This window comes from Dendronephthya gigantea, unplaced genomic scaffold (genome assembly GCF_004324835.1).
Source record: "Dendronephthya gigantea isolate DGI-Jeju-01 unplaced genomic scaffold, DenGig_1.0 000043F, whole genome shotgun sequence".
NCBI lineage: Eukaryota > Metazoa > Cnidaria > Anthozoa > Malacalcyonacea > Nephtheidae > Dendronephthya > Dendronephthya gigantea.
Window position 1 is genome coordinate 41,388 of NW_021163053.1, and position 23,350 is coordinate 64,737.

The following is a 23,350-nucleotide window of genomic DNA, read 5'->3' on the forward strand; positions in this document are numbered from 1 at the left end:
TTTACTTGTCAATTTGTGAACTTATTATACTAACCCCTAAACCTTTAACACATGCTTGAACTTGAAAAATATTTTTCTATTTTGACCGATAAATGTGTATTTAACCTCGTTTTCGTTTTGGTAAAGTCATTTACTGCGCATATGCCTGACGACTCTGACAAAGCCAGTCGTCACAACTATCATGCAGCTCTATGAGACTAAACATACGATATTGGTTGGTTGCTGTTGCAAGTTCTAAAAATGTTGATAGTCAAAAGACTGAGCACGCCTTGCTATTCACGGGAAATCTTGTACACAATATTACTCCTCAAAGACAGGGCAGTCACATCTCGCTGAGATAATCCGCGTATGCCATAGCGCCATCAACAACAGGCTCCATTATTACAACATCGAAGACTTTATTCAAACATTCTCTGACAGTCGAAACGTTTACCAGTGGATTTTCACAAATAGAAATTTTACGAAGTTTGGTTGGCCATTCTGTTGACAAGACATTTCCGAAATGAAGAAGTGAGCAGGTTGTCAGCTTATTACAACTATAATAAAATATATAACTTGGTTAAAGGGTTAAATAAACCCCTAGATCTTATGATTATACCAGGTATGGAGTGCTGAACTGATAGATACATGATCAAACTGATATAGATTTATATTTTTATGTTTGTTAAAGGCCCCCATCACAGAGTAATTTTAAGGATTGGTTTTCACCTAATCCTATAATTGTCTTGTCAAGTTGTGTAGTCAACGATGACAATTACCATATGAACTAATTCACATTGGTGTAATTAATTTATTCGCTTGAATGAGAACCATTCGACGTAATTAAGGCCAAACGGGTGTGTATGCATGAATAGCGAGTATTTCACAAGTTATGCACACTCGTTTAAACCACTTGCATAAACAAAAATGCCTAGAAAATAAGGAGTTTCAAGCTTATAAGAATACTGCTGTACAAGGCTGTGGAACTGTGACTGAACCCAGGTATTTAAAACGAAGCTCTAGCTAACTTTTATTTTAGTTCAGTGCATTTCGTTCGCTGACTTAGAACGGCAGGCAGACAATTTCACATTTGCTTCCTTTCTTTAATCTCATCATTTTCGGTTATTTTGCAATCAAGCGTTTTGTGCAACTCATATTTGTATTCCTTATCATTATAGAAAGAACGTCCTGAAGAATATTCCGCAAAAAAACCGTTGGGATGGAATAGACAAAGAAGAATTATTTTGGCATTTCAGGTACCCCACGGTTTCGATATCAGGGTTGCCAAATGGGGGATGAACGAATTAGTCAAGAACTCAGATAAAAAAAGAGCTAAGCTAAGCATGCATGACTGCGTTTGGCTAATTTGTTAGGCCAATATGCATGGCATCCTGTTTGAAACTATTTTACACCAGCATATTTTTACGGTTGACATAAGCGGAAAACTATCGGTTCTAAAATTAAAACTTTAACTTGGTTTTTGCTTGTGACATAAGCATAGGAAAGCGATAGGCAATTAAAACAAAAAAATGCGAAGACTCAATGGAGCGAAGACTCAAATTAGCAAAGAGGAAACGAAAGAATTTCAAAAAACAATTGATAACTAATCCTTACCTTAAATCAAGAGTGTTCAATACTGAAGTCCCGCCATTTATGAAGACGTCGCTTAGTTGAAATACACCTGCATCACCTTGACGTGCATAAAATAAAATTGCTTAATTTAAACTGGAAAGAAATGCCCTACCTTCGAATGTAAAGCAAGACCAGTTAAGGTATACGTGAAACGTCAAACCATGCTCAAGAAAATGCTGATCGAGTACTGACCCAATCTGTTTCCAGCCAACAGCAATACTTGTAGGGTTTTGTTTGACGACAGTAACACTACCACGGCATCAGGAATAACTAAAATTAAGTCTCAATTATTGCATGTGTGCTGAATCCATAGGGCGATGCATTAGACATAGGGCGATGCATTAGATAATATTTAACCTACATTTATTAACATTTATACACTTTGTCACACAACAACTGCCGTGGCTGCGTTTTTGCATTACTCAAAAACACTTTTTCTGATCAATAACTGCTGACGTGTGACAGACATGAGATTTTTATCCAATAATTCAATTGTATATACCAAATTCATTCAGAGTGTAGTATTTTCAGTCAAAGCTAAGTCTTCTACACTACATTGCGTCAGGCATGATGTGAAATAATTAACACGGGGTCCAGGTTATATTTTTACTCGGCAGTTCGTGTTAATTTTATACGCTTTGTAGCTACAGTATTTAGGGGAGACCAATTAATCGTTTTCATCACCTTCTAGGCTACAATAAGATAAATCCAAATGTACCAAATGAGTCATTGCAATAAATTTACACAAACTGTAACTTTGATTCATATCAAAAAGATTATTTCGTAACTCCAATTTTCTGACCACCTCATTACCTAAAAACATAGTAATAGAAAAAGTAGCCATATAAATAACATAGCTACAGAGGTCACTCAAACATTTTCTATAATGCAATAAGACAAATATTTATACCTGCAATGGAGTCAAATATACAGGAGATATCGTCTGTTTTCAGACCACACGAAGGTAATGAGATATTTCGTAAACTACGGTTGTGTAACAGTGAGTTGGCGAGTTCCTTTCCACTGGTACCACTAATATCGTGAAAGCTCAAATATAAACTTTCAATGCCACTTGTTATATATTGACGTCTTGAACTTAGAGATATAGCCTGTTCATTCTTCTCTCTGTGGCCTACAAGCGGCGAGCATCCCGGATAAAGTGGAAGAACCATGTCTGCACACTGGTCTATTAAAGAATGGAGTCTATCTTCCATCAACAAAATTTCACTATTTTTATGAGCAAAGCCTCGTTCTTCACAGAATGAACAAGTTTCCAGCATCTTTCCAAAGCTACCAATGTTAAAAATGAAGCCACCTACCAAACGTAATGACCACAATCCTTTATGTGTTTCTGTTGATCGACAGTTCTCGCAAGACGACATGAGCATATCGCAAAACATCTCCATTTGCCAACTTAGGGATTCATTCTCAAAAACAAGATAACGTAACGATCCATTGATTACAAGTTCATTAACGCTGGTGAGAACCTTGTTCATTTCAGGAACGAAACGTAATCCAATATCACACAATTCAAGAGAAAGTAAGCTAACAAAGTGAACCAATTCTTCGGAGAACACTCTCAAACTTTTGCTATCCATTAGACAAGAAGAGAGTTTGAGATCAGTCAAACAATTTGGGCGAAGTTGATTCAATGTTATTTCACGTTTACGTAGAACTTCTTTTGACGTTCGCATTGAAGAGGAACTTGCCATCGTGATCGTGTTCACATAAGGGATTTCTTGACAGGTGTCAGATAGTGAAGACTGTCTTAAGAAAACACCCTCATCATACAAATTGTCTTCAGTACTTTGGGCTGTGTTGCTTGGCGTATGGTTTTCTTGATTGTCATTAATGATTTCCGTTCCAGAATAGAAACCGCCTGTAGCGTCATTGCTAATCATTTCACTCTGGTTTAAATGAGACTTTTGGTTTCCACTAAAGCACGCACCACAGTCGCTTACGACCGTGGGATCATTCTTATCAACAAGAAGGCTTCTATGTGTCTCTAGTGATTGTGATTTAGCAAGAGCTTTTAAAAGTGTTTTCAGATTTTCCGTATGTTCAACTTTACAGTTTGACAATGAAAATGACTTTAGTTTGTTCGGTAGTAAAACGTCCAATATTTGAATCAAAGCCGCAACACTCCGGTCCTGCAACTGGCTCATTTCAACTTTCTCTAGTACGAAAGCAAGTTTCATGAGCAAGTGAGGACTTTGTGAAAGATAAATACATGTTGTATTATGACTAATTCGAATTCTAGTAAGATGCTTTATACATAGATCAAGTCCATCATTCATATCTGAAAGAGAAAGATAAGAGAGTTTGTGTCTTGTGGTCTGTCTTGTCAGAAAATCACATCTTCTAGACAAAAGATAGACTAATATATTAGTACTATATGTACTGTAACTGCATGTAATGCAAGGCAGGTCCAAGTTTCAAATGTTACTACCAGTGCTACATGTGGTGATTGTGGACACCCCAATGTGTTGGTATATCCATAGGACTGCCAAAATCATTTTTTTTGGGTTTGGAACAATTAAAAATTTGGTCTAAATAAAAAGTTGGGGGGTGGGTCCCTCATTCACTTTATGGTTAAACTGCTGATTTTAAACCTACATTAAGCTTAATTATTAGCTTAAACTAAATAAAGCAAAGTGCTAAATCAATTTATAATTTCATTATAACTGATCGTCGATAAACACCTTCAAGTTGTAACTCTCCTTCAAGGAGATTTGTGATGTGGTCTCATGAAAATGTCTCTCAAATATTGTGTTTCTCCACGGCTTCGAATTGAAACAATGACAATTCAATGTTGGCAATTTGACAACATGTTTAAAGTTACTTATGAAGTGAGCCTTCCACAATGAGTCGGAAGAAATGCCTTAAAAATCAGAGAGATTGCTCTAAATTGAAATATACATATATAAAAATAAGCATGAACATTTTAGGAAAGGCTCTACCTTTCAAGTTTAGGAATTCTTCATTTTCAATTGTTTCCAAGTCATATGGCTTTAGTCTCTGAAGGATTTGTTCAAGAATGTGCTTTGGCAAATCTATATTATTGTAAATTTGGATAATTTGTTTAGAACTTTTAAATAATTTCATAAGAGATGCAGAATCATTATTTTCCATTTTCCATAATATAGTTTACACCGTGAGAGGTCTGAAATGAATATACCCAGTTAATGATAATGAATCTACATGACTACATACCTTTTATGTATGTTATATTGATTAAATTAAATTGACGGCTAATCACATTTAAACACATTTCATACAGATCTAGGGACATCGTTTCTGATAAGTGCGATATGCCAGGGCAGATAGGCGCTGGATCGGTCAATCAGACGTTTCAATGTTCCACTATCTACTTTGGAAACTCAGAACTTGGATTTATTATTGGTCTCTTTTCGTTCCTGAGCCTGCGAGGCTGCGACATATACCTTTGTTGAGTTTGTCCCCCCGAGGGAGAGTCGTAGGCTGCGAGACAGAAACATCCGAACAGATTAACACACCAGGTCCACGGTCCACCCACTGAACTGTGGGTCCACCTCCGTGATCAGGGTCGTACTTAACTAGCCATACCCATAGTCATACCCGAGCATGACCGTAACCGTGTTAAAGTAACAATTTCATGCTAGACTGGCACAAAGTCACAAACCGTGTTTACGTCACAGTCTACTGCATGAGATGGACGCACTTGAGCAACCTCGTGCCCAGAGTCTTCTTGGCAATTGAGATGAACGATTGCTTGAATCAAATGGAGGTGAAAAGAGTGTCCGCATCCAGATCTATATCAAAACGTTTTACTTTTGCCAGACGATGGTGCTATGACTGCTATAACTCGTTTAATATCTGCTTTACTAGGATTGTCTAAAGTAGATTCATCAACGACTGAACGACTGCAATGCAATCCTTTAATTCCCTTGCCTCCTTTGCCTCTGCTGGTAAATGGAAAGCGGGCACTCAGGGCAGCTGCCTCTGCTTCCACCCTGCTCTAACGTAACAAGATATTGCAGAATCAGACGCACTAGACACTAGAGAGGGGTCTACAATACAAAACGATATCATCATATGATACAACGTTGTGCACTAAGAAGAAGACAACAATCACGAAAATTCAACATTTTGTTTAGTTGCTTTCTCGAAATGAAGTTTTTTAGTGGTCTGTTTTGTTATAGGCAGTCAGTCTCCGCTATTTTCATTCTACTGAAATTAATTTGAAAAGCCACCTGTCAACAAAGAAGGATATCCTATTGCACTGTTTCTATAGTTACGAACACATTGAAGCTTTATTTTAACAACACATTCACCCAGTGTAGAATTGCCTGTGCTGATATTGTTTCATTTTTATCTAATAACTATCGAATAAAGTAAGATCTAATATAAAGTAGAACGTAAGAAATGTCTTCCGATGAAGAATCAATCGAAGGTGAAGAAGGTCCATATCTTGGAGAATATGAAGGAGAGCGAAATCAAAATGAGGAAAGACACGGCAAAGGAAAGGCAAAGTTGCCTAACGGAGATACTTACGAGGGTTTTTATGAACATGGAAAGCGTAATGGACAAGGAACGTACAAGTAAGCTTTTGCGTGACCTAGACTTAGCGTAAATTAGTTTATAACACATCAGTTCAGCAATTTACCCCAGTGATTATAAAGGCAAACGAGCGTGAAATTATTCATACACTAGCAGCTTCATGAGCAAGTATTTGTATGATCTTAACAGTATCATAATCATAGTTATATACACAGAAGAGAATTAGTGACAAAGAGTTTTTTAAACTCTCGAGATCATGTCAGTGGTGTCACGTTTAGTTAAACCTCCCGGATTGGCAAGCAAAAGGGGTCGGAAGAAAATCTGGGAAAACCCGGCCTGAGCGTGTCCAGTGAAGAAAGTCTTCTCTTTAGATTTAGAAATGGTGCACGATACACTGGCAGTTACACGAAAGGTAAAAAGAATGGTTACGGTACATTCATCTATCCAGATGGATCAAAGTACATAGGAAACTGGATAAATGACGAAAAACATGGTTTTGGAACATACTATTACGTCAACGGTGATATTTATGAAGGAGACTGGTACGAAAATAAGAGACATGGACAAGGTAAACTAACGAATATATTGCCTTTCCAGCCTCCCCCCCCAGAATACGAACGGTTCTAAGTTTCTGAGTCTGACAGATTATGCAGGATCAGAGTTGCTTTTCTGCACAAACATGAAATGCAAAGTCTCGACTCTTTCGTTAAGAGCGTGAGGAATAACTGTGGGTTACTGGGTTCAAGATTTTTACTCTCACCTCAAGGTGTCTTTTTAGTTGTATATCATAGGACAAACCAGGAAAAATTGTACAAAAACAGCATAAGTACTAACACTTCCTAAATGTCTTCAGGTGTGTATACTTTCAATGTGACTGGTTCTCGCTACCAAGGCACCTGGACAAAAGGTATTTGTGAAGGTGCTGGAGAATTAATTCATGCAAATCATCGTTACTCTGGTCAGTTTGCAGACAATTGTATGAAAGGAAAGGGAAAGTATCTTTTTGATATTGGATGCGAACAACTGGGGGAATACAACGTCCAAGAAGATCAAATACAAGGAGAAACAGAAGAAGATGAACCTACTACTGTACTTAAAGCTTTGTGGAAACCAAAAACATTATGTGGTATTGAAGGGCAAGCATCATGAATGAACACAAATATGCAAACATAATATGTTATCCATTTATATTTGCAGTGGGGATCAGGGGGTGTAAACATTTAAGTCCAAGTTAACACATGTAGAAACATCATTAAATATATTGCATACTTTTCATAATCATATCCTTAAATGTAAATTTACTTTTATCAGCATTATCTTTCATTCTCCATTTATATTTTCAAGATTTATTAATTTCTCACAATCGTTTTATACTTGGAAGCTTGTGGTTTTGTGTTCATTTACATAATAAATGTTCATAAATGGTAACACAGAGCTTCTCGCTCAATCAGGTAAAACTTCTATAGAGTATTCTATATTTATTGTAATCAAACTAAACTAAATGAAGTTGAACACAAAAATATATTTGTTCTTCAAATATTCAGTTTCTGATTTAAATTATACATGTATATAATCTTCCTTTAAATATTTTTTACACTACTGGCTTTATTGCAGCATCACTGTGTACCTAATTACTTGGCAGTTTTTTTGGAAAAAACATAGCAGTTATTTTCCTGCAATGGAAAATCCCATCTAAAGATGCAAGCTACTCCTAACAAAACTGGTTGGACTGGGAAGTTTCCTTTGCATGTGAATTGCTGGTCAGAAAAAAGGTTGGAAAACAAAGAAAACTTTCCAGTCACAGGTTCGTAGATTAGAAAAAGTGCCAAATAAGCTACTGTGTGTGCCTCAATGAGGTTGAGGGACATGGCCATCAACATAAAAGTTCCTTGTGCCTTTTGGTAAGGTCAACTCAATACCATCCATTTCTTTATTTAAGATAATCTGACAACCTAAGTATGTAAAAAACAAGAGGCATTAACAACTTAAAAATGAGGCAATATTTAAAGATTTGCACGTGAACATTTGCTATCCTATAAGTGAACATTTGCAATCCTTATTTTGCAAGTATCACACAGGCTGTTGGATCAAGACAAAAATTTGGGTTTTTCCCTAGGACAAATTGGTAGGGAATCAGTCAACCACTTAATATAAAACTTACTAAGTCTTGAGTTTTCCTGTAAAAAGGGTGCCATATCCAACATATCATCTTCCCTGAAATTATATTCACATTCATTGCAGGATTTAAATGCAAGTATAATACAACAATACTCACATTCAAAACATCCTTTTATTATTACTTCCTATGACATAATGACAATACAACATGTCTTTCTAGAAATCTCACCCCTCTTCAGGCTCAGGTAATATCTCAAAATACTCTTCTTTTACATAAACATGGCATGTGGAACAAGCCAGAGAAGCTTCACACGCACCTGTTTCCATTTCAAGAAAATTTAGTTGGTTTAGCAATTATTCTACAACACAGTGCTAAGTTTCTCAGTTGTGCCAGAAATCTCTGAAGGTCACTTCACAGATAAAATTTCAATAGGCATATAGACCTTATATACCTTCGATTTCCACATTATGACGATGCGCTAAATACATGACATTATCTCCGACTTTTCCCTGCACTGAGATATATTGACCATTCTGATCAATAAATTTTACGTTGATGCTGCAAGGTATAAATATCGTATGCAAATTTACCCACACAATTTTATGAAAGTGTCGAAACTCGAAAGACGACCGAACGAGTCCATACGTGACTCACATTTCATCAGGAGATTTCGGATCTTCCCACTCGTATTCACCAGCATAGCTAGCTCCTAAAAGAAGGAAAACATTTCTTGCTTAAAGAGTAGACGAGTAATATGTCAAGAAAAGGTTTAAAGGGCTTTACTTCCACTCTGGAACGTCCTCCAGCTCCACGTGGGTAGGTTTTTGCAAAAAACGACGCCTTTTCTATTACCAAAGTAGCTTACTGATGGACGTACAAATAAAGGAAGACAATATTTAATTAATCCAGCCATTTTACAGGCATTTTAAGTCAAAGTACATAATAAGTATCGCAGATAACTGGCAGAAATTACTCTGTATAACATTATGTATGTCCGCCATCTTGGATTTGACCAGCAGAGCCAGAGCTTGGAGCCTGGGAAACACTGGTTTGCGGCGCATATTTAGGATCTCGGCGCACCAATGGTTCGAAAACTAACCTATTCTAAAATAATCCTGTCAGTGGTTAGCACTTGATATACTGCTAATCTTCATAAATACCTTCACTTCATCATTCACTTCGTAATCTAAACATAGATCGTGGGGAAATTTTTTCTGAAGGCCAACCATTTAAAATATCATTTTGGTGAAAAAACCCGCAATATAGCCAACAATGAAAGCTTTTTAGCCACCTGAAAAAGTCAAATTTATGGCTTGAGTATTTATATAGATTTCTTTTATCCAACATTTTTTCTCACGTGTTTATAGATTAATCCAAACAATGTCGGGTTGACGATGAAAAGCACCATGGTTGGTAATCCTTAATTTCCCTCGGTTTTCTCTTTTTAAAAAACTAAACAAGGAGCGTCTGGGCGAGTGGGCGTGTTTACAACGGCATTTACTATCGGACTGAATTGGAAGGGTTTAAACAATTGATCTATGCTCTGGGCAAAGGTGAATGATTTATTACATGAATAGCAAAATAGAGAAAATGCAAAACCATTTATCAGCTCCAATCTGAGTAATGATTTTAAAGTTGTTTCCTCAGCACGTGTTCAAGAGTGTGTCCTCGTTTCTACGTAACATTAAGGTGAGAGTAATGTCACTAATGTTTACTTTGGACTAAGTTTGAAGCATGTATATGCCTCAAGGCATTTTAAAGGGTATATTGTATTGGGATATATAAGTATTTAATGGGAGTGGAAATGGTCGACCTTTCCCTCGGTTTGGTTGTTCGTGGTCAAGCGCCTTAATTCACTTGTATTTAATCAAAATGAACACGAGTGCTGACTGCAGCTGAGGATAAAAAAGTTAAACGCTTCGAATGCAATGGTGTTTTAGATTTTTTATACAGTGTAGACGAGATTACTGTTTTCGTTATTAACGATATGAGTGGTAAAGCTTAGAAGATAGACTTTTCTGAATGTTTTTTATTAACCATGAATGAATGAAGATGCAAAATGTACAAAAATTCACAGAGAACTGATTTTATCATTCTGATGTCGCCGCGAATGTTCACTTGAGCTCAGGTTTTATATCTTAATTTTGTAATAAAGAAGAACGGAATCATGATTCATGACTATCACTCGGGACTTGGGTGGAAACAAGTTTTTCAGCCATTCCTTTATCCTTACCTTACATTATCACACGCCCCTGTCAGCCTTCGTGCCGGGCAGAGCTCTGCCCCGCAGGGAATACTGGCCAATATCAGGTAGTGCCGCTGGTTTCATTGTCAAAGCAAATCTTGGAACAGTCGTTGATTTCTGTTTTAGTAAACGACTATCACTTCGTCTTGGTGTCATTCCCTCCTCTTTTATTCCTGGCAGAAGCTTGGGCTTCCATGGATCACTGGAACCAAACCCTAGACTTGCTTGAACACCTGCTACTTTTGACGCAAGCTCAGGAGCTGACTCTCCGACATTTAAAGGCACAAGGGCTGCAGGTAGCCTGCACTCGGGTGTACGGTACGCGGGCTCAGGTCTGCCGTTGTTCACATTTTCTGTGCCCGTCTGTCTTATGTTGTTGTGTGACATTGCGAGGCCTGTTCTCTGACAGGTTTCTTGAATGTAGGAGTCCTCGTCATCGGATGGTTGTGGGCAAGGATCATATGTAGGCAGAGTATAAGAAAGTTCTCTATTCACTTGATATTGGTCATTGATAGGGCTGTGTTCTAATCTTTCTTTTGTTATTACGTTCTATAATTGATAAAGAAAGTAAGTTCACATGAAACTCAAGTGAAGACGATGTGACTGACTAGAAGATTTACTCATTCCACAGCAACAAAATCAGTTTGCCAAAAATAAGCTTTTCTCTCTCCATGTTATACTTTTCAGTGTTAAAGTAATGAGTCAATCCAATGTGGATGAAGAATAATTTTAGTTCAGTAATGGTCTATTAAATCCACTCCTCTGGTACTATGCCTGCGTAGGCAGGTGACGCGGACGGAACAATTGCATAAGGAACAATCATCTACCTAATATTGCAAAAATATATTTTGCAGTTGATACGAATTCTCTAAGTTAAACTTACTTCAATATTCACTCCACGACCCAGGCCCGACATCGACCTTGACTCTAATTTTGGGCTCACTGGAGATTGCATTGTTGCTCCAATACCTTGGTATGACATTCGTCTATTCGGCGAAGCTAAAGAAAGATATCATAAATAGCCACTGTGGCCTAATATTGTTTAACGTCGCCAAAAGTAAAGTATAACTTCTGGTAGGCAGTAATTAACTTCATAAATTGCCACTGTGACTTGATATCATAAAATGTCATCAGATGACTCAGATCATACCTGATCTTGGCTTTAAAATACCATCCCGAAATTTTTCCAGGCATCTTGTTCCAAGTTCTTTACGATCATAAATGTCTTTTTCTTCTTCTCTTTGTTTCTTCTCAAGTTCTTTTTTCATTTCAATCTGAGCCGAAACATTTCGCGTTGCACTTGTCAAGACTACTCCTTGCATAATTTTGCGTAGTTGTGTCATCGCATGCGAGTCTGGGCTTGCTGCCTTGGATTGAGTCAAAGGTGATTTCATGGCGCCTACATGAAGACAAATCAGTAAACGTTTTTGTATGGGGTGATTTATAGATTATTATGATATTATTATGATTTCTTACCTTTATTGTCTAAATGTATTGATTCTTTCACTAGATTTGTAGCTAACAATTCATCCCTTCTATGACCATTTGAATTTGTTTCCTGTTCTCTAACGTTTTCATGCATGCCGCGATTTTCCATTCTTGTTTCTCTCTCCAGTGACATATCTGATATTGAACTTAGAATGAAAAATCGACTGTTGCAATCACTTTGAATGGAATTTCAAAAATCTCTTGAATTTTAATGGTCTGGTTAAGATATTGCTGATCCACTACGACGTAGATCATGTAACAATGTTTTTACTTCAGTATCTTAGAAATAGGGTTTGTCAACGTTCAAACGGGGCAAAGAGAAAATTTTGTTTCTCAAATCTCAATGTTAAATTCACAATTGTTGACATGCAGTTTGAATTTCAGTGCATGCGCAAAACATTTTGTGCATTCTCTAATGTTTAGGACTGAAAAGTTTCATACCTTATATCTGACAGTGTATTCAGTTGATAATCAGGGTCCTGAATCATATCTTGATATGGCTGCTTCATCTCATATTTTTCATTAGGTTTGTCTTCTAACGAAACTTTCGGATGTTGAAAATTTTTTACTTCATCTTCATAATTATTGGCACCAAATAAAATTTGTCTGTCATATTGCAACCTCTCGACATTTATATCGCCAGTGCCATCGTTAGACGATGTACATGAAGGAGGCTCACCGCAAGGAACAAAGTCATCTTCTAAAGCAGCTTCCCGTCTTCGTTCATTTCCCGCTGTGTATTTTGTAACCAGTCGTTTAATTGAATCCTTTCCTTGGATTTGTATTTCTTCATTCAATTGAAAATCTTTTGTTTCACTCGAGACATCGCTACTGCAAAGCAAGAAGTCATCTTCTAAAGCAGCCTGCCGTCTTCGTTCATTTCCCGCTGTGTCTTTTGTAACCAGTCGTTTAATTGAATCCGTTCCATGGATTTCTATTTCTTCATTCAATTGAAAATCTTTTGTTCCACTCGAGACATCGCTAATGCAAAGCAATAAGTCATCTTCTAAAGCAGCCTGCCGTCTTCGTTCATTTTCCGCTGTGTCTTTTGTCACCACTCGTTTAATTGAATCCGTTCCATGGATTTCTATTTCTTCATTCAATTGAAAATCTTTTGTTTCACTTGATGCTTCGCTACTGCAAAGCAAGAAGTCATCTTCTAAAGCAGCCTGCCGTCTTCGTTCATTTTCCGCTGTGTCTTTTGTCACCAGTCGTTTAATTGAATCCGTTCCATGGATTTCTATTTCTTCATTCAATTGAAAATCTTTTGTTTCACTTGATGCTTCGCTACTGCAAGGCAAGAAGTCATCTTCTAAAGCAGCCTGCCGTCTTCGTTCATTTCCCACTATGTCTTTTGTAACCAGTCCTTTTATTGAATCTTTTCGTTGGCTTTCTACTTCTTCATTCAATTGAAAATCTTTTGTTTCACTTGATGCATCGCTGCTGCAAGGCAAGAAGTCATCTTCTAAAGCAGCCTGCCGTCTTCGTTCATTTCCCAATATGTCTTTTGTAACCAGTCCTTTTATTGAATCTTTTCGTTGGCTTTCTATTTCTTCATTCAATTGAAAATCTTTTGTTTCACTTGATGCATCGCTGCTGCAAGGCAAGAAGTCATCTTCTAAAGCAGCCTCTCGTTTTCGAACATTTTTCTCTTGATTTTTCGTGATAAAAATGTTTTTTGTAATTTCTGTCTCTTCATTTGTTCCACTATGAGCTACGCAGTCGCTTTTCTCGGTAGTCCCATGTCGTCCCACATCACTTATCATGTATTTAACAACATTTTCTTGATTGTCACTACGAATTTCTTTACCTGGAGTGAGTGCTACGACCTCGACATTCCCAAATATGATTTGATGAGAACTTTTCTGCGAACTTCGAATCCCAGGCAATTCTGTCTGGTCAATGATAGAATTTGCGTTTGCTAACGAGCACGTTCTGTCCGTGGCCGATGTCGTAAGCAGTTTTCCATTCACTGTTAGGTCCGTCCCAAGTATTGAGTGCGTCTTTCTCTGTGAAACGACAGAATGGTCTAATTCTGCATCTGCCATATCGCTGATTTGTTGCGCATGTCGTAAATTTTCCTTGCCGCACTTTGAAACGTCCGAATTTGAATAAATACGGGCAGCCCCAGTATTTGTTTCTTGCTGAGAAAGTTCTTTATTGGACATCATATCATCCAGTATTCTAACGCTTTGGGATTCACTATCATCAAAATCGTCGTTTTCGATCTTATTTATTCCGTCCGTGATTTCTCTTTCTTCCTCCAGTAGTCCTTGTTCGACGTATGATAAGTTATCACTAAACGACGTATCAAAATCAGATTCACTGATATACCCATTTCTGTTTTCAGTTGACGTATTTGTTTTTGCCATCTTTGAGATTAATTCCAAGTTTTCGAGATGATGTAATGGCATGCTTAAACTCGAATTGTCTGTCTGAGACAAGATTTTCCCTTTGGCAATTCCCATGAAATCAATACTTCCAAGAAACGCATCTTCTTGTAAACTGGGTTCAGGCGATGACATATACTCGCTACATGTTGTGTCTACGTCAGCCATAACTAGATTGGGACTCTTCCTATCACCTGAACTCCGTTCCAACGATGTTGTTGTTCCACTGTCATGTTGCAAGATACTTGATTGTGTAAAATATGAAGAGTAATTAGTTTGCAAGTTCGCAGACCCAGGTAGCGACTCCACGGATGACATGTATCCAAAATCTCCGTCATTCTTGTGATTTTTATCATAAAGATCATCGCACCCTTTGCTTTGGGAACCAAGATGATCTGGTCGTACCATTCCATCTTTTTTATCTTGCTCATTATACCCTTCATGGCTATACATTTCCTTTTCCACGATATACTTTCTAGCGTCATTCGTATTATCCTTCTCTAAGGCTTCGTGCGTGGTCTTTTTTCTGTTGTCGTATACATGGATCTTAACTTTGTTCTTATCCAAACTTTCACTGACCACGTTTTCAACGTGTAATCTCTGGGAAGAATTGCTGACAGATATTTTTGATCCTTTACCTTCGTAGTCGACTTCCTCTTCTTTGTAAATTTTTTTCTTGACTTTTATATTTTTATTCTTAGCATCGAGTTGTTCATCCTCTGATTTGCTCGTATTATCCTCGACAGCGTCATCATATGTCTTACCCAGCTTTGTATCATTCGTGAATCCATAATTACGCTTTTCTCGTGCGAAACTTCCTTCATTTGAAATTTCGTATAAGCTCGAACCTGATGCACATATCTCCGAAACTGAAGAATCCTCTCTCTCATCCACGTTTCCAGCACCACCATCTAAAATTTCTTCAATAAGTCTATCAAAGTTTCCTATTTCATAATAATCCGCGTCCTTTTTTCTTTCTTCTTGTTCTTGCAAAATTTCATTTAATTCTTTCCTTGATATTTCTCTTTTTTGCTTGTCTTTTTTGTCGTTACCGTCGTATTGACGTGTCCCGCCAAATGTATCATTTCCATGGATGTTAATTTCAACACCGGCCACCACTTTGTCCTCCCTAACTTCGACGTATTTTTTAAAATAGTCATCCAACATCTTTTTATTATCAACGCCATAGTCAGGACTTTTACCGAAATTTTCGTCTTTGCATTCCTTACCGACACTGGAGTCACCATCATGAGTAATAAATACGCACTCGTCTTTATCAGGGACTTCATATGTTTCATTTGTTATGCTTCCTTCCCCATCAACAACTATTTCATCGTACGACGATCTTGCTTGAGACGATTCAGATTCGTCGGTAATCATCATCTTCTGTAAATCACTCCTAAGTACCACATTGTTCTTGCTTAAATTCATGTTGGTTTTCTCTGGTTTGTGAGATGTGAGTTTTAAATTATCTCCACGTTTTCCTTTACGTCTGCCTTGCTTTATGTCTGCCTTGCTGTCACTCGCTATTATGGTATGATGTTCCTTTTCTGCTACTTCATCATCTGAATGGTTTTTCAACGTCGCATTTTGTTCCTGTCCCTTGCCGAAAACTCTTTGATAATTTTCTTCTGCTATTTCAATACATTTTGTATCATTTATCATCTTACTGCTTTTGTCTGCTTTTTTATCCGTGATTCCCGTCTGAAGGAAATCGTCTTCATCTTTGAACATTTCATTTCCATGGGACTTTAGATAACCACTGATCCCATTAGCATTCAAAGTTCCATTCTCATTGTGTGAAGCCAAGTTATTTGAAATTTGTACCTCTTGATGTTCTACCTCTCTGGCGTGCAAATACTGTCGATCATGTTCGTTTTCTTGTGCAATATTATGTTCTACATTACGTTCTTTTGACTCTGGATCTTCTCGAGCGATACCATTTTCGTCCTCATTTATGGTAGCACTTAAACTGGCTCTTTCAGTCTTTTCTATTTCGGAATCTGAGTCGGATTTTTGCTGAGACAGGATAACTGACGTGCACTTGTTGAGAGATCTTCTCTTTTTCACATCACGTCTAAAAATAACGCCCCCACTTTTTATTCCGAAGTGGTCGAAATTTACTTTATCGCACTTCCAATCATTACCAAATTCAGTAACACCATTGGCATCTTTTCCAGCATTATGAAGCTCGCCATCAGAGACAAAATCATCATCATTTGATGCAACTTTATTTTTAGAGCCAACGCTAGATGAAACCTCGAGGTTGTACTTTACATCCAATTTAACAATCTTTTCACTGTTGGAATTCAATTTCTTATGATGGCATGATTCTATTTCTTTCGAAGAAGGTGACTCCTTGGATAACTTTGAAGGAACTTTATCATGACTTACGCTGGGCTGAATTTCTGATTCTTTTGGAGATGCAACATTCAAGCCTATCTTCGCGTTTGAAACAACATCTTTCTTGCTAGAAACTACTCGAATCTGTGACGACATTTCTTCAGAAGATGGAGAACACTTGGATTGTTGACTAATCCGTCTTAAATCGTTTTGGAAGACCAAATCGTCATCACTGAATCCAGCTCGATTTTCTACCGATTCGAATGGAATAGTTTTTAAATCAGTATTCCTATTGCAATCTTCACCACTTGCAGATTTCTTTGTGTTGTTTCCATGAGTCATTATAGAATTGTCAATTTCATTGACTGATTCCTCAGTATTTTTCAAAAATTGACCGTTAGGACCTGACCCACGACTTTGATCCGCTGGTAATTTGCTCTTCGGAACGCCTAAACTGTCCGTATTTGTTCTGTGTCGTATGATATCTTCCATACCACCAGCATGATCGCTCGACAGGAATCCAGAACATTGTGGAATGGTATCTCTCTGTTTTGTAGACTTCCCCACCACACTCTCGATTTTCACCATGCAATCAGTTGTCGGAACACCACCAGACGTACTTAGAATGTTTAAACTTGCCTTCTGAAGATCTGAAGATTGCTCATTGTCGTCGTCACCATTCAACACTGCATTCCACTCTCTCAAGCAATTGATTTCTGAAATGTCAGAATCAAATTCTAAATGATCGCCTTTAACACAAGAGTTGCCCAGCCCACACGCCATCATGTCGCTTGAACCCAGACTTTCGGTTACCAAGTTATTATCACAAATTCCTTCGAAAGCCCTGGCACTAGTGGCTTTCTCGACAAACACACCCGGCACAATGGTTGGAGATTTCACACTAGTCACCAGAACTTTATTCAGATCATCTTCCAAGCCTGATGCAACTTTTGCATTTGTACTTTCTCCGATAACTGGAATAGAATTTCTCGAAGTGGCATTTAGCGGATCACTTGGTGGCATTTCCGAGAATTCATTGATGGTATTTCGTAATACGCCACGATAATCAGAGATCTCATTACCATGATTTGAATCCTTCAATGCTACATTATCCTTCCAGTTGTCTTTTCCAACCTGAATTGTACTAATATTCGATTCGATCAACTTATTCATAGTCGAAACATTAGTTTCAGGTTTGAAATATTTACTTTCAACACAAGAGTTGTCCCGCTGACAAATCCCAATACTTGTGGGTTCGGAACTCTGGTCAGTCCACTGCAACCTTTCGCTTACCACATGATCGTCACAAATTCCTTCCAAAGTCCTGGCACTAGTGATTTGCTCTACAACCACACCCGGCCTGATGGTTGGAGACTGTACACTAGTGACGAGAACTTCATTTAGATCATCTTTTGATTTCCGATTTGATTGAACACTTTCCGCGGTCGCATTTGATGGGACGTTTGATGGTAAGTTTGACAATTCATTGATTGTATCGTGACGATATTCAGAGGTGTCGTTAAGCTTATCGTCTTTACCAACCTGAATTGCACTAATATTGAATTCGTTCCAAAGATTCATATCAGTCAAATCTAGTCTTCTGGTTACCATTTCATCATTACAACTTTCTTCTAATGACCTGAAATCTGTGGCTTGCTCTACAACCACACCCGGCTTTATGGTTGGAGACTGCACACTAGCTACCAGAGCTTCATTCAGATCTGAACCAACTTTAGTTGTTATCCCAGATTTGGCTGGTTTTACATTTTTGTTTGCATATTCTTTACTACTCGAAATCGAATTTTCTGTGGTCGCATTTAGTGGATGACTTGGTGGGAATTCCGACAATTTTTTTATTCCATTTTCACGACAATCAGAACCAATTTCATTTGCATCTCTCAAGACTTCATTTGATTTTTTAAACACCTTGTTCAGTTGATCTCCAGGTGCTAAAATTTTTGAACATTTGTCTGTTTCTTTGGAGCCACGTTTCCGGGAGAGATAATTGAGATTATTTCCATCCTTTTTCTTAGAAAGAACACTTTGCTCCAGGCTGGTTACCAACGGACTTTGTTCAACGTCAGTATATTTCTTCGGTCCACCACCACAGTCAATATTAATCTGAGAACTGGTACATTTTGATTCACGTGAACTGTCCACATCGTTCGAAGCATTTCGTGGAGTACAAACAACGCTTGTGTTGGAACAATTGCTCTTGACTTTCTCTAAATTGTTGTCGTCCAAATCTCGGTCGTTTTTGGCTTGCAAAGCACCAACGATAGAACTCGGTTCCCCATCAGTGATTGTCTTTCTTTGGCTTAAAATGTCATTCGCTTGACTAGTCGTCTCCAACTTCGAGTCGTGATTTGGAGGTCTCGCCTTTCTGGTGTTGTTAATTTCCATATCAAGTACTAAATTTGTGTTGAACAATTGCTCTTCGTTTTCTTTTACAAGGTATTTTCCCTCAGGAGTTGTGGCTGACTTTAAGCCATCGCTAACAAGCCCACATCTTTCTCCAACATCATGTTTAACTGATCCAGTTTCACCGTTTGACTGATTCTCACTCCAGGTTGTTAAGACGATTGACTTTGAACTGGAGTTATTCGATCTGAGTGGTTCAGATACTTCTAGGATTGTAGACGTTTTCTTTTTAATATCTGTGTGTATGGTAAGGTTTTCATATGGAAGAGTGTTACCAAGTGAATGTTGCAGTGGCATCTCAGACTCTTCCTTGACACAGTTTGATATTACATCAAAATCACGAACCACTTCTGTGATGTTCGTGGACGATTTGGGAACATATAGATCTGACTGATGTTCTTCAATTTCTTGTTCATTTCCTGACATGCGCATGTCGTCTTCAATGTCTAGAAACAGTTGAAAAACAACGCATCCTATCTAAACCTGGAAAACACGCTCTGTCAATAGTGATAGCAGGAGCATCAGAACACTATGTGAGGAGTATTGCAGATAATACATTTCTTACTTTTAAGAAACGTGAAGTACTTTCTCATACATAATTTTATTGCTCAATAGATAATTTTTTAACTTTTTTATTCTGTTTGCCTACCATTAAATATTATGATTTTGCTGACACAAAACTCTAAAGTAAGACGGACGATGCCAAATTTCGAAAATTTTACCTTCAATGAAGATATCGTCTTGACATTTTAAAACCATGTCATGGTTGTTCTGCTCACGTTTCTCCGTGCTCTAAACATAATGGTCGAAAAGTAATGAGCAAAATACAAAACTTTTACTTTTATTTACTTTTTTTCTCGGCTCAATTACCGTATTATCGTTGACCTCAAATAGACCACATTTTTCGTGGAATACTCGTATAGAATTGACGAAGAGCATGTATACTGAAGCCGTAAATAAGACTTGAAGTTTAAAATTGCACGAAGCCTCTTAAAATTCGTCGTGATACAACATACCTTATGCTGTTTATCGTGTTCTAGGTAACAACTTTCTTTCAAATTTTGATTTACATTTTTGTCACCCGTTGCGGCTGGAAATGTCACGAACGTGTCGCGAGATGCGAGGACGTCCACATGGGCTTCGAGGACCCTTTGACGTCTTTCGATCGAATTAACTATTCGTGGCATGTTCGTTCGCAGGTTTTTCCGTATTTCCTTCACCTCATCTTGAAGGGTTTTTAAAGTTTCGTACACAGGCGCATTGACGAATTGCTGTTTAGGAATAGAACCTTAAAAATCACACGAAGCCAGTTAGGTCGAAACATCGAGAAGACATAACATTAGATTCGTGGAAAACTACGCTCTGGTTAGATTGACATGGTTAACATTTGCCGGCTGTATTTCACAAACAAACATTATCAAGGCAGACGTTTTTAAGCGCTTTTAATGCCCCCTTCATCAAAGCTGAAAAAGGCGTTGCGAGTGAAAATTGAACTGTAGGAGAGAGGCATAGATACCTGATGCTTCAATTGCTAGCCTTGATGTATTTTGAATTCCCCATGCACTTGTAGTTTGTTTCTTGTCGACATTGCGTCCTGACTCGATGCCATAATGCCAGAGATTGCACTACAATAGATATATACAAATGCAATCACGGATGCAACCATAAATTCGCTTCTTTGGGCAGAGACGTGGAGACGAAAGACATTGTTGCAACCATCGGTCGCGGCTTAAATTTGGACACTTCAGTCTACTATTACTTAAAGGCGTGGAAAAACAGTTTCGTCACCGTTAATGGAACTATACTTTCTTCTAAATCCCTGCTAATAGACGATATACTCGTATACATTTACTTGTTCACGTCGCTCTTTCAAGTAAACGTCGACTTCGTCCGCTTCAAAATCTTTATACAATTTTTGTGCAGGGATAAGGTCGTCTTTTTGAGGAATGTCGTCACCAAACACTTTATAATTCAAAAGAAATTATTAAATTACTAATAAATATTATTGCAAAATACACACTTTCCGAAGTAGTTCTAAGAAGCAATGCGCTGCTTTTAAGGAAAATTACCGCGAATTATATAATTTACACGTAAAAATTTATGCCATTGGGACTGTTGAAAAAATACCCATGCATGCATGTATAGTAGGCTATTGTAAATTCTAGCGAAGGGCACTACAATTATATAAACAATTTCCCACGTTTTGTGCACGAGATAAGTCAACTTGAAATTCTATGCCATTTAAGTGAATATGTTCTTGCCTAGTTGCACTGAAACCGATTCTTCTCACTCTGGCTTAGTTGAATGAATTTAACATTCTCTCATGCAAGCATGCAATCAGATATCCCTAGCTATTCTTTTATTTACACAACGCATCTTCCTTCTAGTAGGCATTTCACAACATACCATGACGTTTCACCGGTGGCATTCGACTGAGGTTTTCCAATCTTTTCTCCCAGAAATCCTCGTCCTCTGACGCAGATTCAATACGATCACCAACCATTATGCTGGGATAACCACTGTCATAGACACAACGACCATTCCATTTGAATAATGGCAGAGATCGATTTGATTGAAGTTTCTTCGAAGTTGAGCAGGGTTTAAACTGAAACAGGGAAGAGAAGGATGATTGGATAAATGAAAAAAGTTGCCAAAAAATTCTCTCAATCCTGATTTTATTTTCACTTATGACTTTCTGTAAACTCATACAGTCTGATTGTATTCATTCAATTTTGCTTTGAAATTAATTGGAGAAATTTTAATTTATAACTGAATTTCATTCGTACGGCACACTGGGCACAGGAAGGCCCGAACTTAGAGACATTTAAATCCCACCTTCTGTGAGGCTCGAGGATTATCATCATGGACGGCTCTTTTCTTAATTTGTTGGCTCCCGATTTGTTTCGAAATGAACTGCCGGCTTTCTTCGTTAGCAGACAAAATCGTCTCACTTGACGTGGATGATGAAATTCTCGACGACTGAAGACATTCTTGGAAATCGTCGAACGAAGAATTGAAAGTTACACTCCGACCACGGGACGATCGGTCATATGAAAAGGCCGACGGCATAGGTGTTGGAGGGCGGAGTGGAGCAAAATCCCGAGAGTCAGGTGAATATGACTTGCTTCGTTTCGAGAACTCGGAACGCCGAATCTGTACGTCTGGTGGAAGTAGAAGAGGTTTCATGGTCGAGTTATGGGATGGCGTGAATTCCTCAATGGATGATGGTTGTCTTAAGGAAGATTCATCTCTGCTTTTATCCTGATTTGATTCTCCCAAAACATCGCGGCCCTCAACTGTGTTGCTTTGTTCAGTTCGCCGACTCTCGCTTTCAATTTTGTGGTCAGAACTTTGATGTTGAATGTCGGACCTGTTATTGAATGCGGATGTACCAGGAGAAGATTGCACATGGCTGTCAACACAATGTTGGAACGAAATGTTGGAATTCGTATTTGTAACTTTCAGACTTCCGTTGGTTGATGTGCTCGTGTTCTTAGTTTGGTCATCTTCTGCTTGAAAGGTCACGGTTGATGCAACGATACTAGCATGTTTCGAGGTTGCATCTTGGCTGTTGATTGGTTCTGCAGGGTTCTGACTTGTACCATGCTCTGACTTGTAAGCGACACTCTTCTTGTTTCTATTCTTATAGATGGACTTAACACTGACAATCTTTTTTTCTTGAGTACTATCAGGTTCCCGCGGTTCCTCTGCCGTCTTAGGTTTTTTCCTTCGAGTGCGAAACAGTCGGATTTTCTTGATCGAGCGCTTTTTTTTTCCAGTGACATTCTTGCCTGGCAATGTTGTATTGTTTGCAGGCGAGTCACAACTGGATTCGTCAGAGAGGCACAGTACTCCTTCAGAGACAGCACTTGTGTGTTTCTCCGGAACTTTTCCACGATGTTTGACAGCTGGGGCAGGATGAGCCTGTGAAGTGTAGAAATTATATATCTATTATTCCTGGTGCCGACTTAATTAATGAACCGTGAAAGATGAAAAAATCTTCACACAAAATACAACAATACAACATAATGAATAAAACCTGCAGGATGCCTAAAGTTTATAGGCAAAACTTTGTTATTGTTAATTTGTTCCCAGAGAGCAAGTTCGCGGGAAGTGTTTATCCGGTTGTATGATTTATATAATGTTTTTGAAACTCATAACATTTATCTTTTTTCTGTATTTTCCGTGCAGTTC

At 38.0% G+C, this 23,350-nt stretch overlaps 3 protein-coding genes and 1 long non-coding RNA gene across 4 annotated transcripts; 1 reads left to right on the forward strand and 3 right to left on the reverse strand.

The window, feature by feature from the left end:
• Nucleotide 1: 1 nt before the first annotated feature.
• On the reverse strand, nucleotides 2-3,936 carry LOC114527059. Its single transcript, XM_028548647.1, has 5 exons — nucleotides 2,522-3,936; nucleotides 2,296-2,424; nucleotides 1,804-1,881; nucleotides 1,594-1,669; nucleotides 2-536 (listed from the first exon to the last, which is right to left on the reverse strand). Exons 1-5 carry the CDS (start codon nucleotides 3,906-3,908, stop codon nucleotides 323-325), a joined length of 1,884 nt encoding a protein of 627 aa, XP_028404448.1. The 5' UTR covers nucleotides 3,909-3,936; the 3' UTR covers nucleotides 2-322.
• A 457-nt stretch (nucleotides 3,937-4,393) lies between these two features.
• Nucleotides 4,394-5,727, reverse strand: LOC114527250. The gene is made up of 3 exons (XR_003687398.1): nucleotides 4,825-5,727; nucleotides 4,572-4,664; nucleotides 4,394-4,492 (listed from the first exon to the last, which is right to left on the reverse strand). It is a non-coding gene; the product is annotated as an uncharacterized LOC114527250 (long non-coding RNA).
• Nucleotides 5,728-5,904: 177 nt separating this feature from the next.
• On the forward strand, nucleotides 5,905-7,600 carry LOC114527248 (radial spoke head 1 homolog). The gene is made up of 3 exons (XM_028548901.1): nucleotides 5,905-6,191; nucleotides 6,522-6,718; nucleotides 7,004-7,600. The coding sequence occupies exons 1-3, from the start codon at nucleotides 6,016-6,018 to the stop codon at nucleotides 7,297-7,299; spliced, it is 669 nt and encodes a 222-aa protein (XP_028404702.1). The 5' UTR covers nucleotides 5,905-6,015; the 3' UTR covers nucleotides 7,300-7,600.
• Nucleotides 7,601-7,705: 105 nt separating this feature from the next.
• LOC114527249 (adrenodoxin-like protein, mitochondrial) lies at nucleotides 7,706-9,274 on the reverse strand. Its single transcript, XM_028548902.1, has 6 exons — nucleotides 9,053-9,274; nucleotides 8,924-8,978; nucleotides 8,721-8,827; nucleotides 8,498-8,585; nucleotides 8,312-8,364; nucleotides 7,706-8,102 (listed from the first exon to the last, which is right to left on the reverse strand). Exons 1-6 carry the CDS (start codon nucleotides 9,180-9,182, stop codon nucleotides 7,999-8,001), a joined length of 537 nt encoding a protein of 178 aa, XP_028404703.1. The 5' UTR covers nucleotides 9,183-9,274; the 3' UTR covers nucleotides 7,706-7,998.
• Between the last annotated feature and the right edge of the window lie 14,076 nt (nucleotides 9,275-23,350).

Coding starts and splice junctions, on each gene's coding strand:
- LOC114527249 (XM_028548902.1), bottom strand. CDS start 9,182: ATGGCTGGATTAATTAAATATTGTCTTCCTTTATTTGTACGTCCATCA. Junction 8,979..9,052: donor GAGGACGTTCCAGAGTGGAA/GTAAAGCCCTTT, acceptor TCCTTCTTTTAG/GAGCTAGCTATGCTGGTGAA. Junction 8,103..8,311: donor ACAGGAAAACTCAAGACTTA/GTAAGTTTTATA, acceptor TTACATACTTAG/GTTGTCAGATTATCTTAAAT.
- LOC114527248 (XM_028548901.1), top strand. CDS start 6,016: ATGTCTTCCGATGAAGAATCAATCGAAGGTGAAGAAGGTCCATATCTT. Junction 6,192..6,521: donor AATGGACAAGGAACGTACAA/GTAAGCTTTTGC, acceptor TCTTCTCTTTAG/ATTTAGAAATGGTGCACGAT. Junction 6,719..7,003: donor AAATAAGAGACATGGACAAG/GTAAACTAACGA, acceptor AAATGTCTTCAG/GTGTGTATACTTTCAATGTG.
- LOC114527059 (XM_028548647.1), bottom strand. CDS start 3,908: ATGAATGATGGACTTGATCTATGTATAAAGCATCTTACTAGAATTCGA. Junction 2,425..2,521: donor TATATTTGACTCCATTGCAG/GTATAAATATTT, acceptor CTATGTTTTTAG/GTAATGAGGTGGTCAGAAAA. Junction 1,670..1,803: donor GTTGGCTGGAAACAGATTGG/GTCAGTACTCGA, acceptor ATGCACGTCAAG/GTGATGCAGGTGTATTTCAA.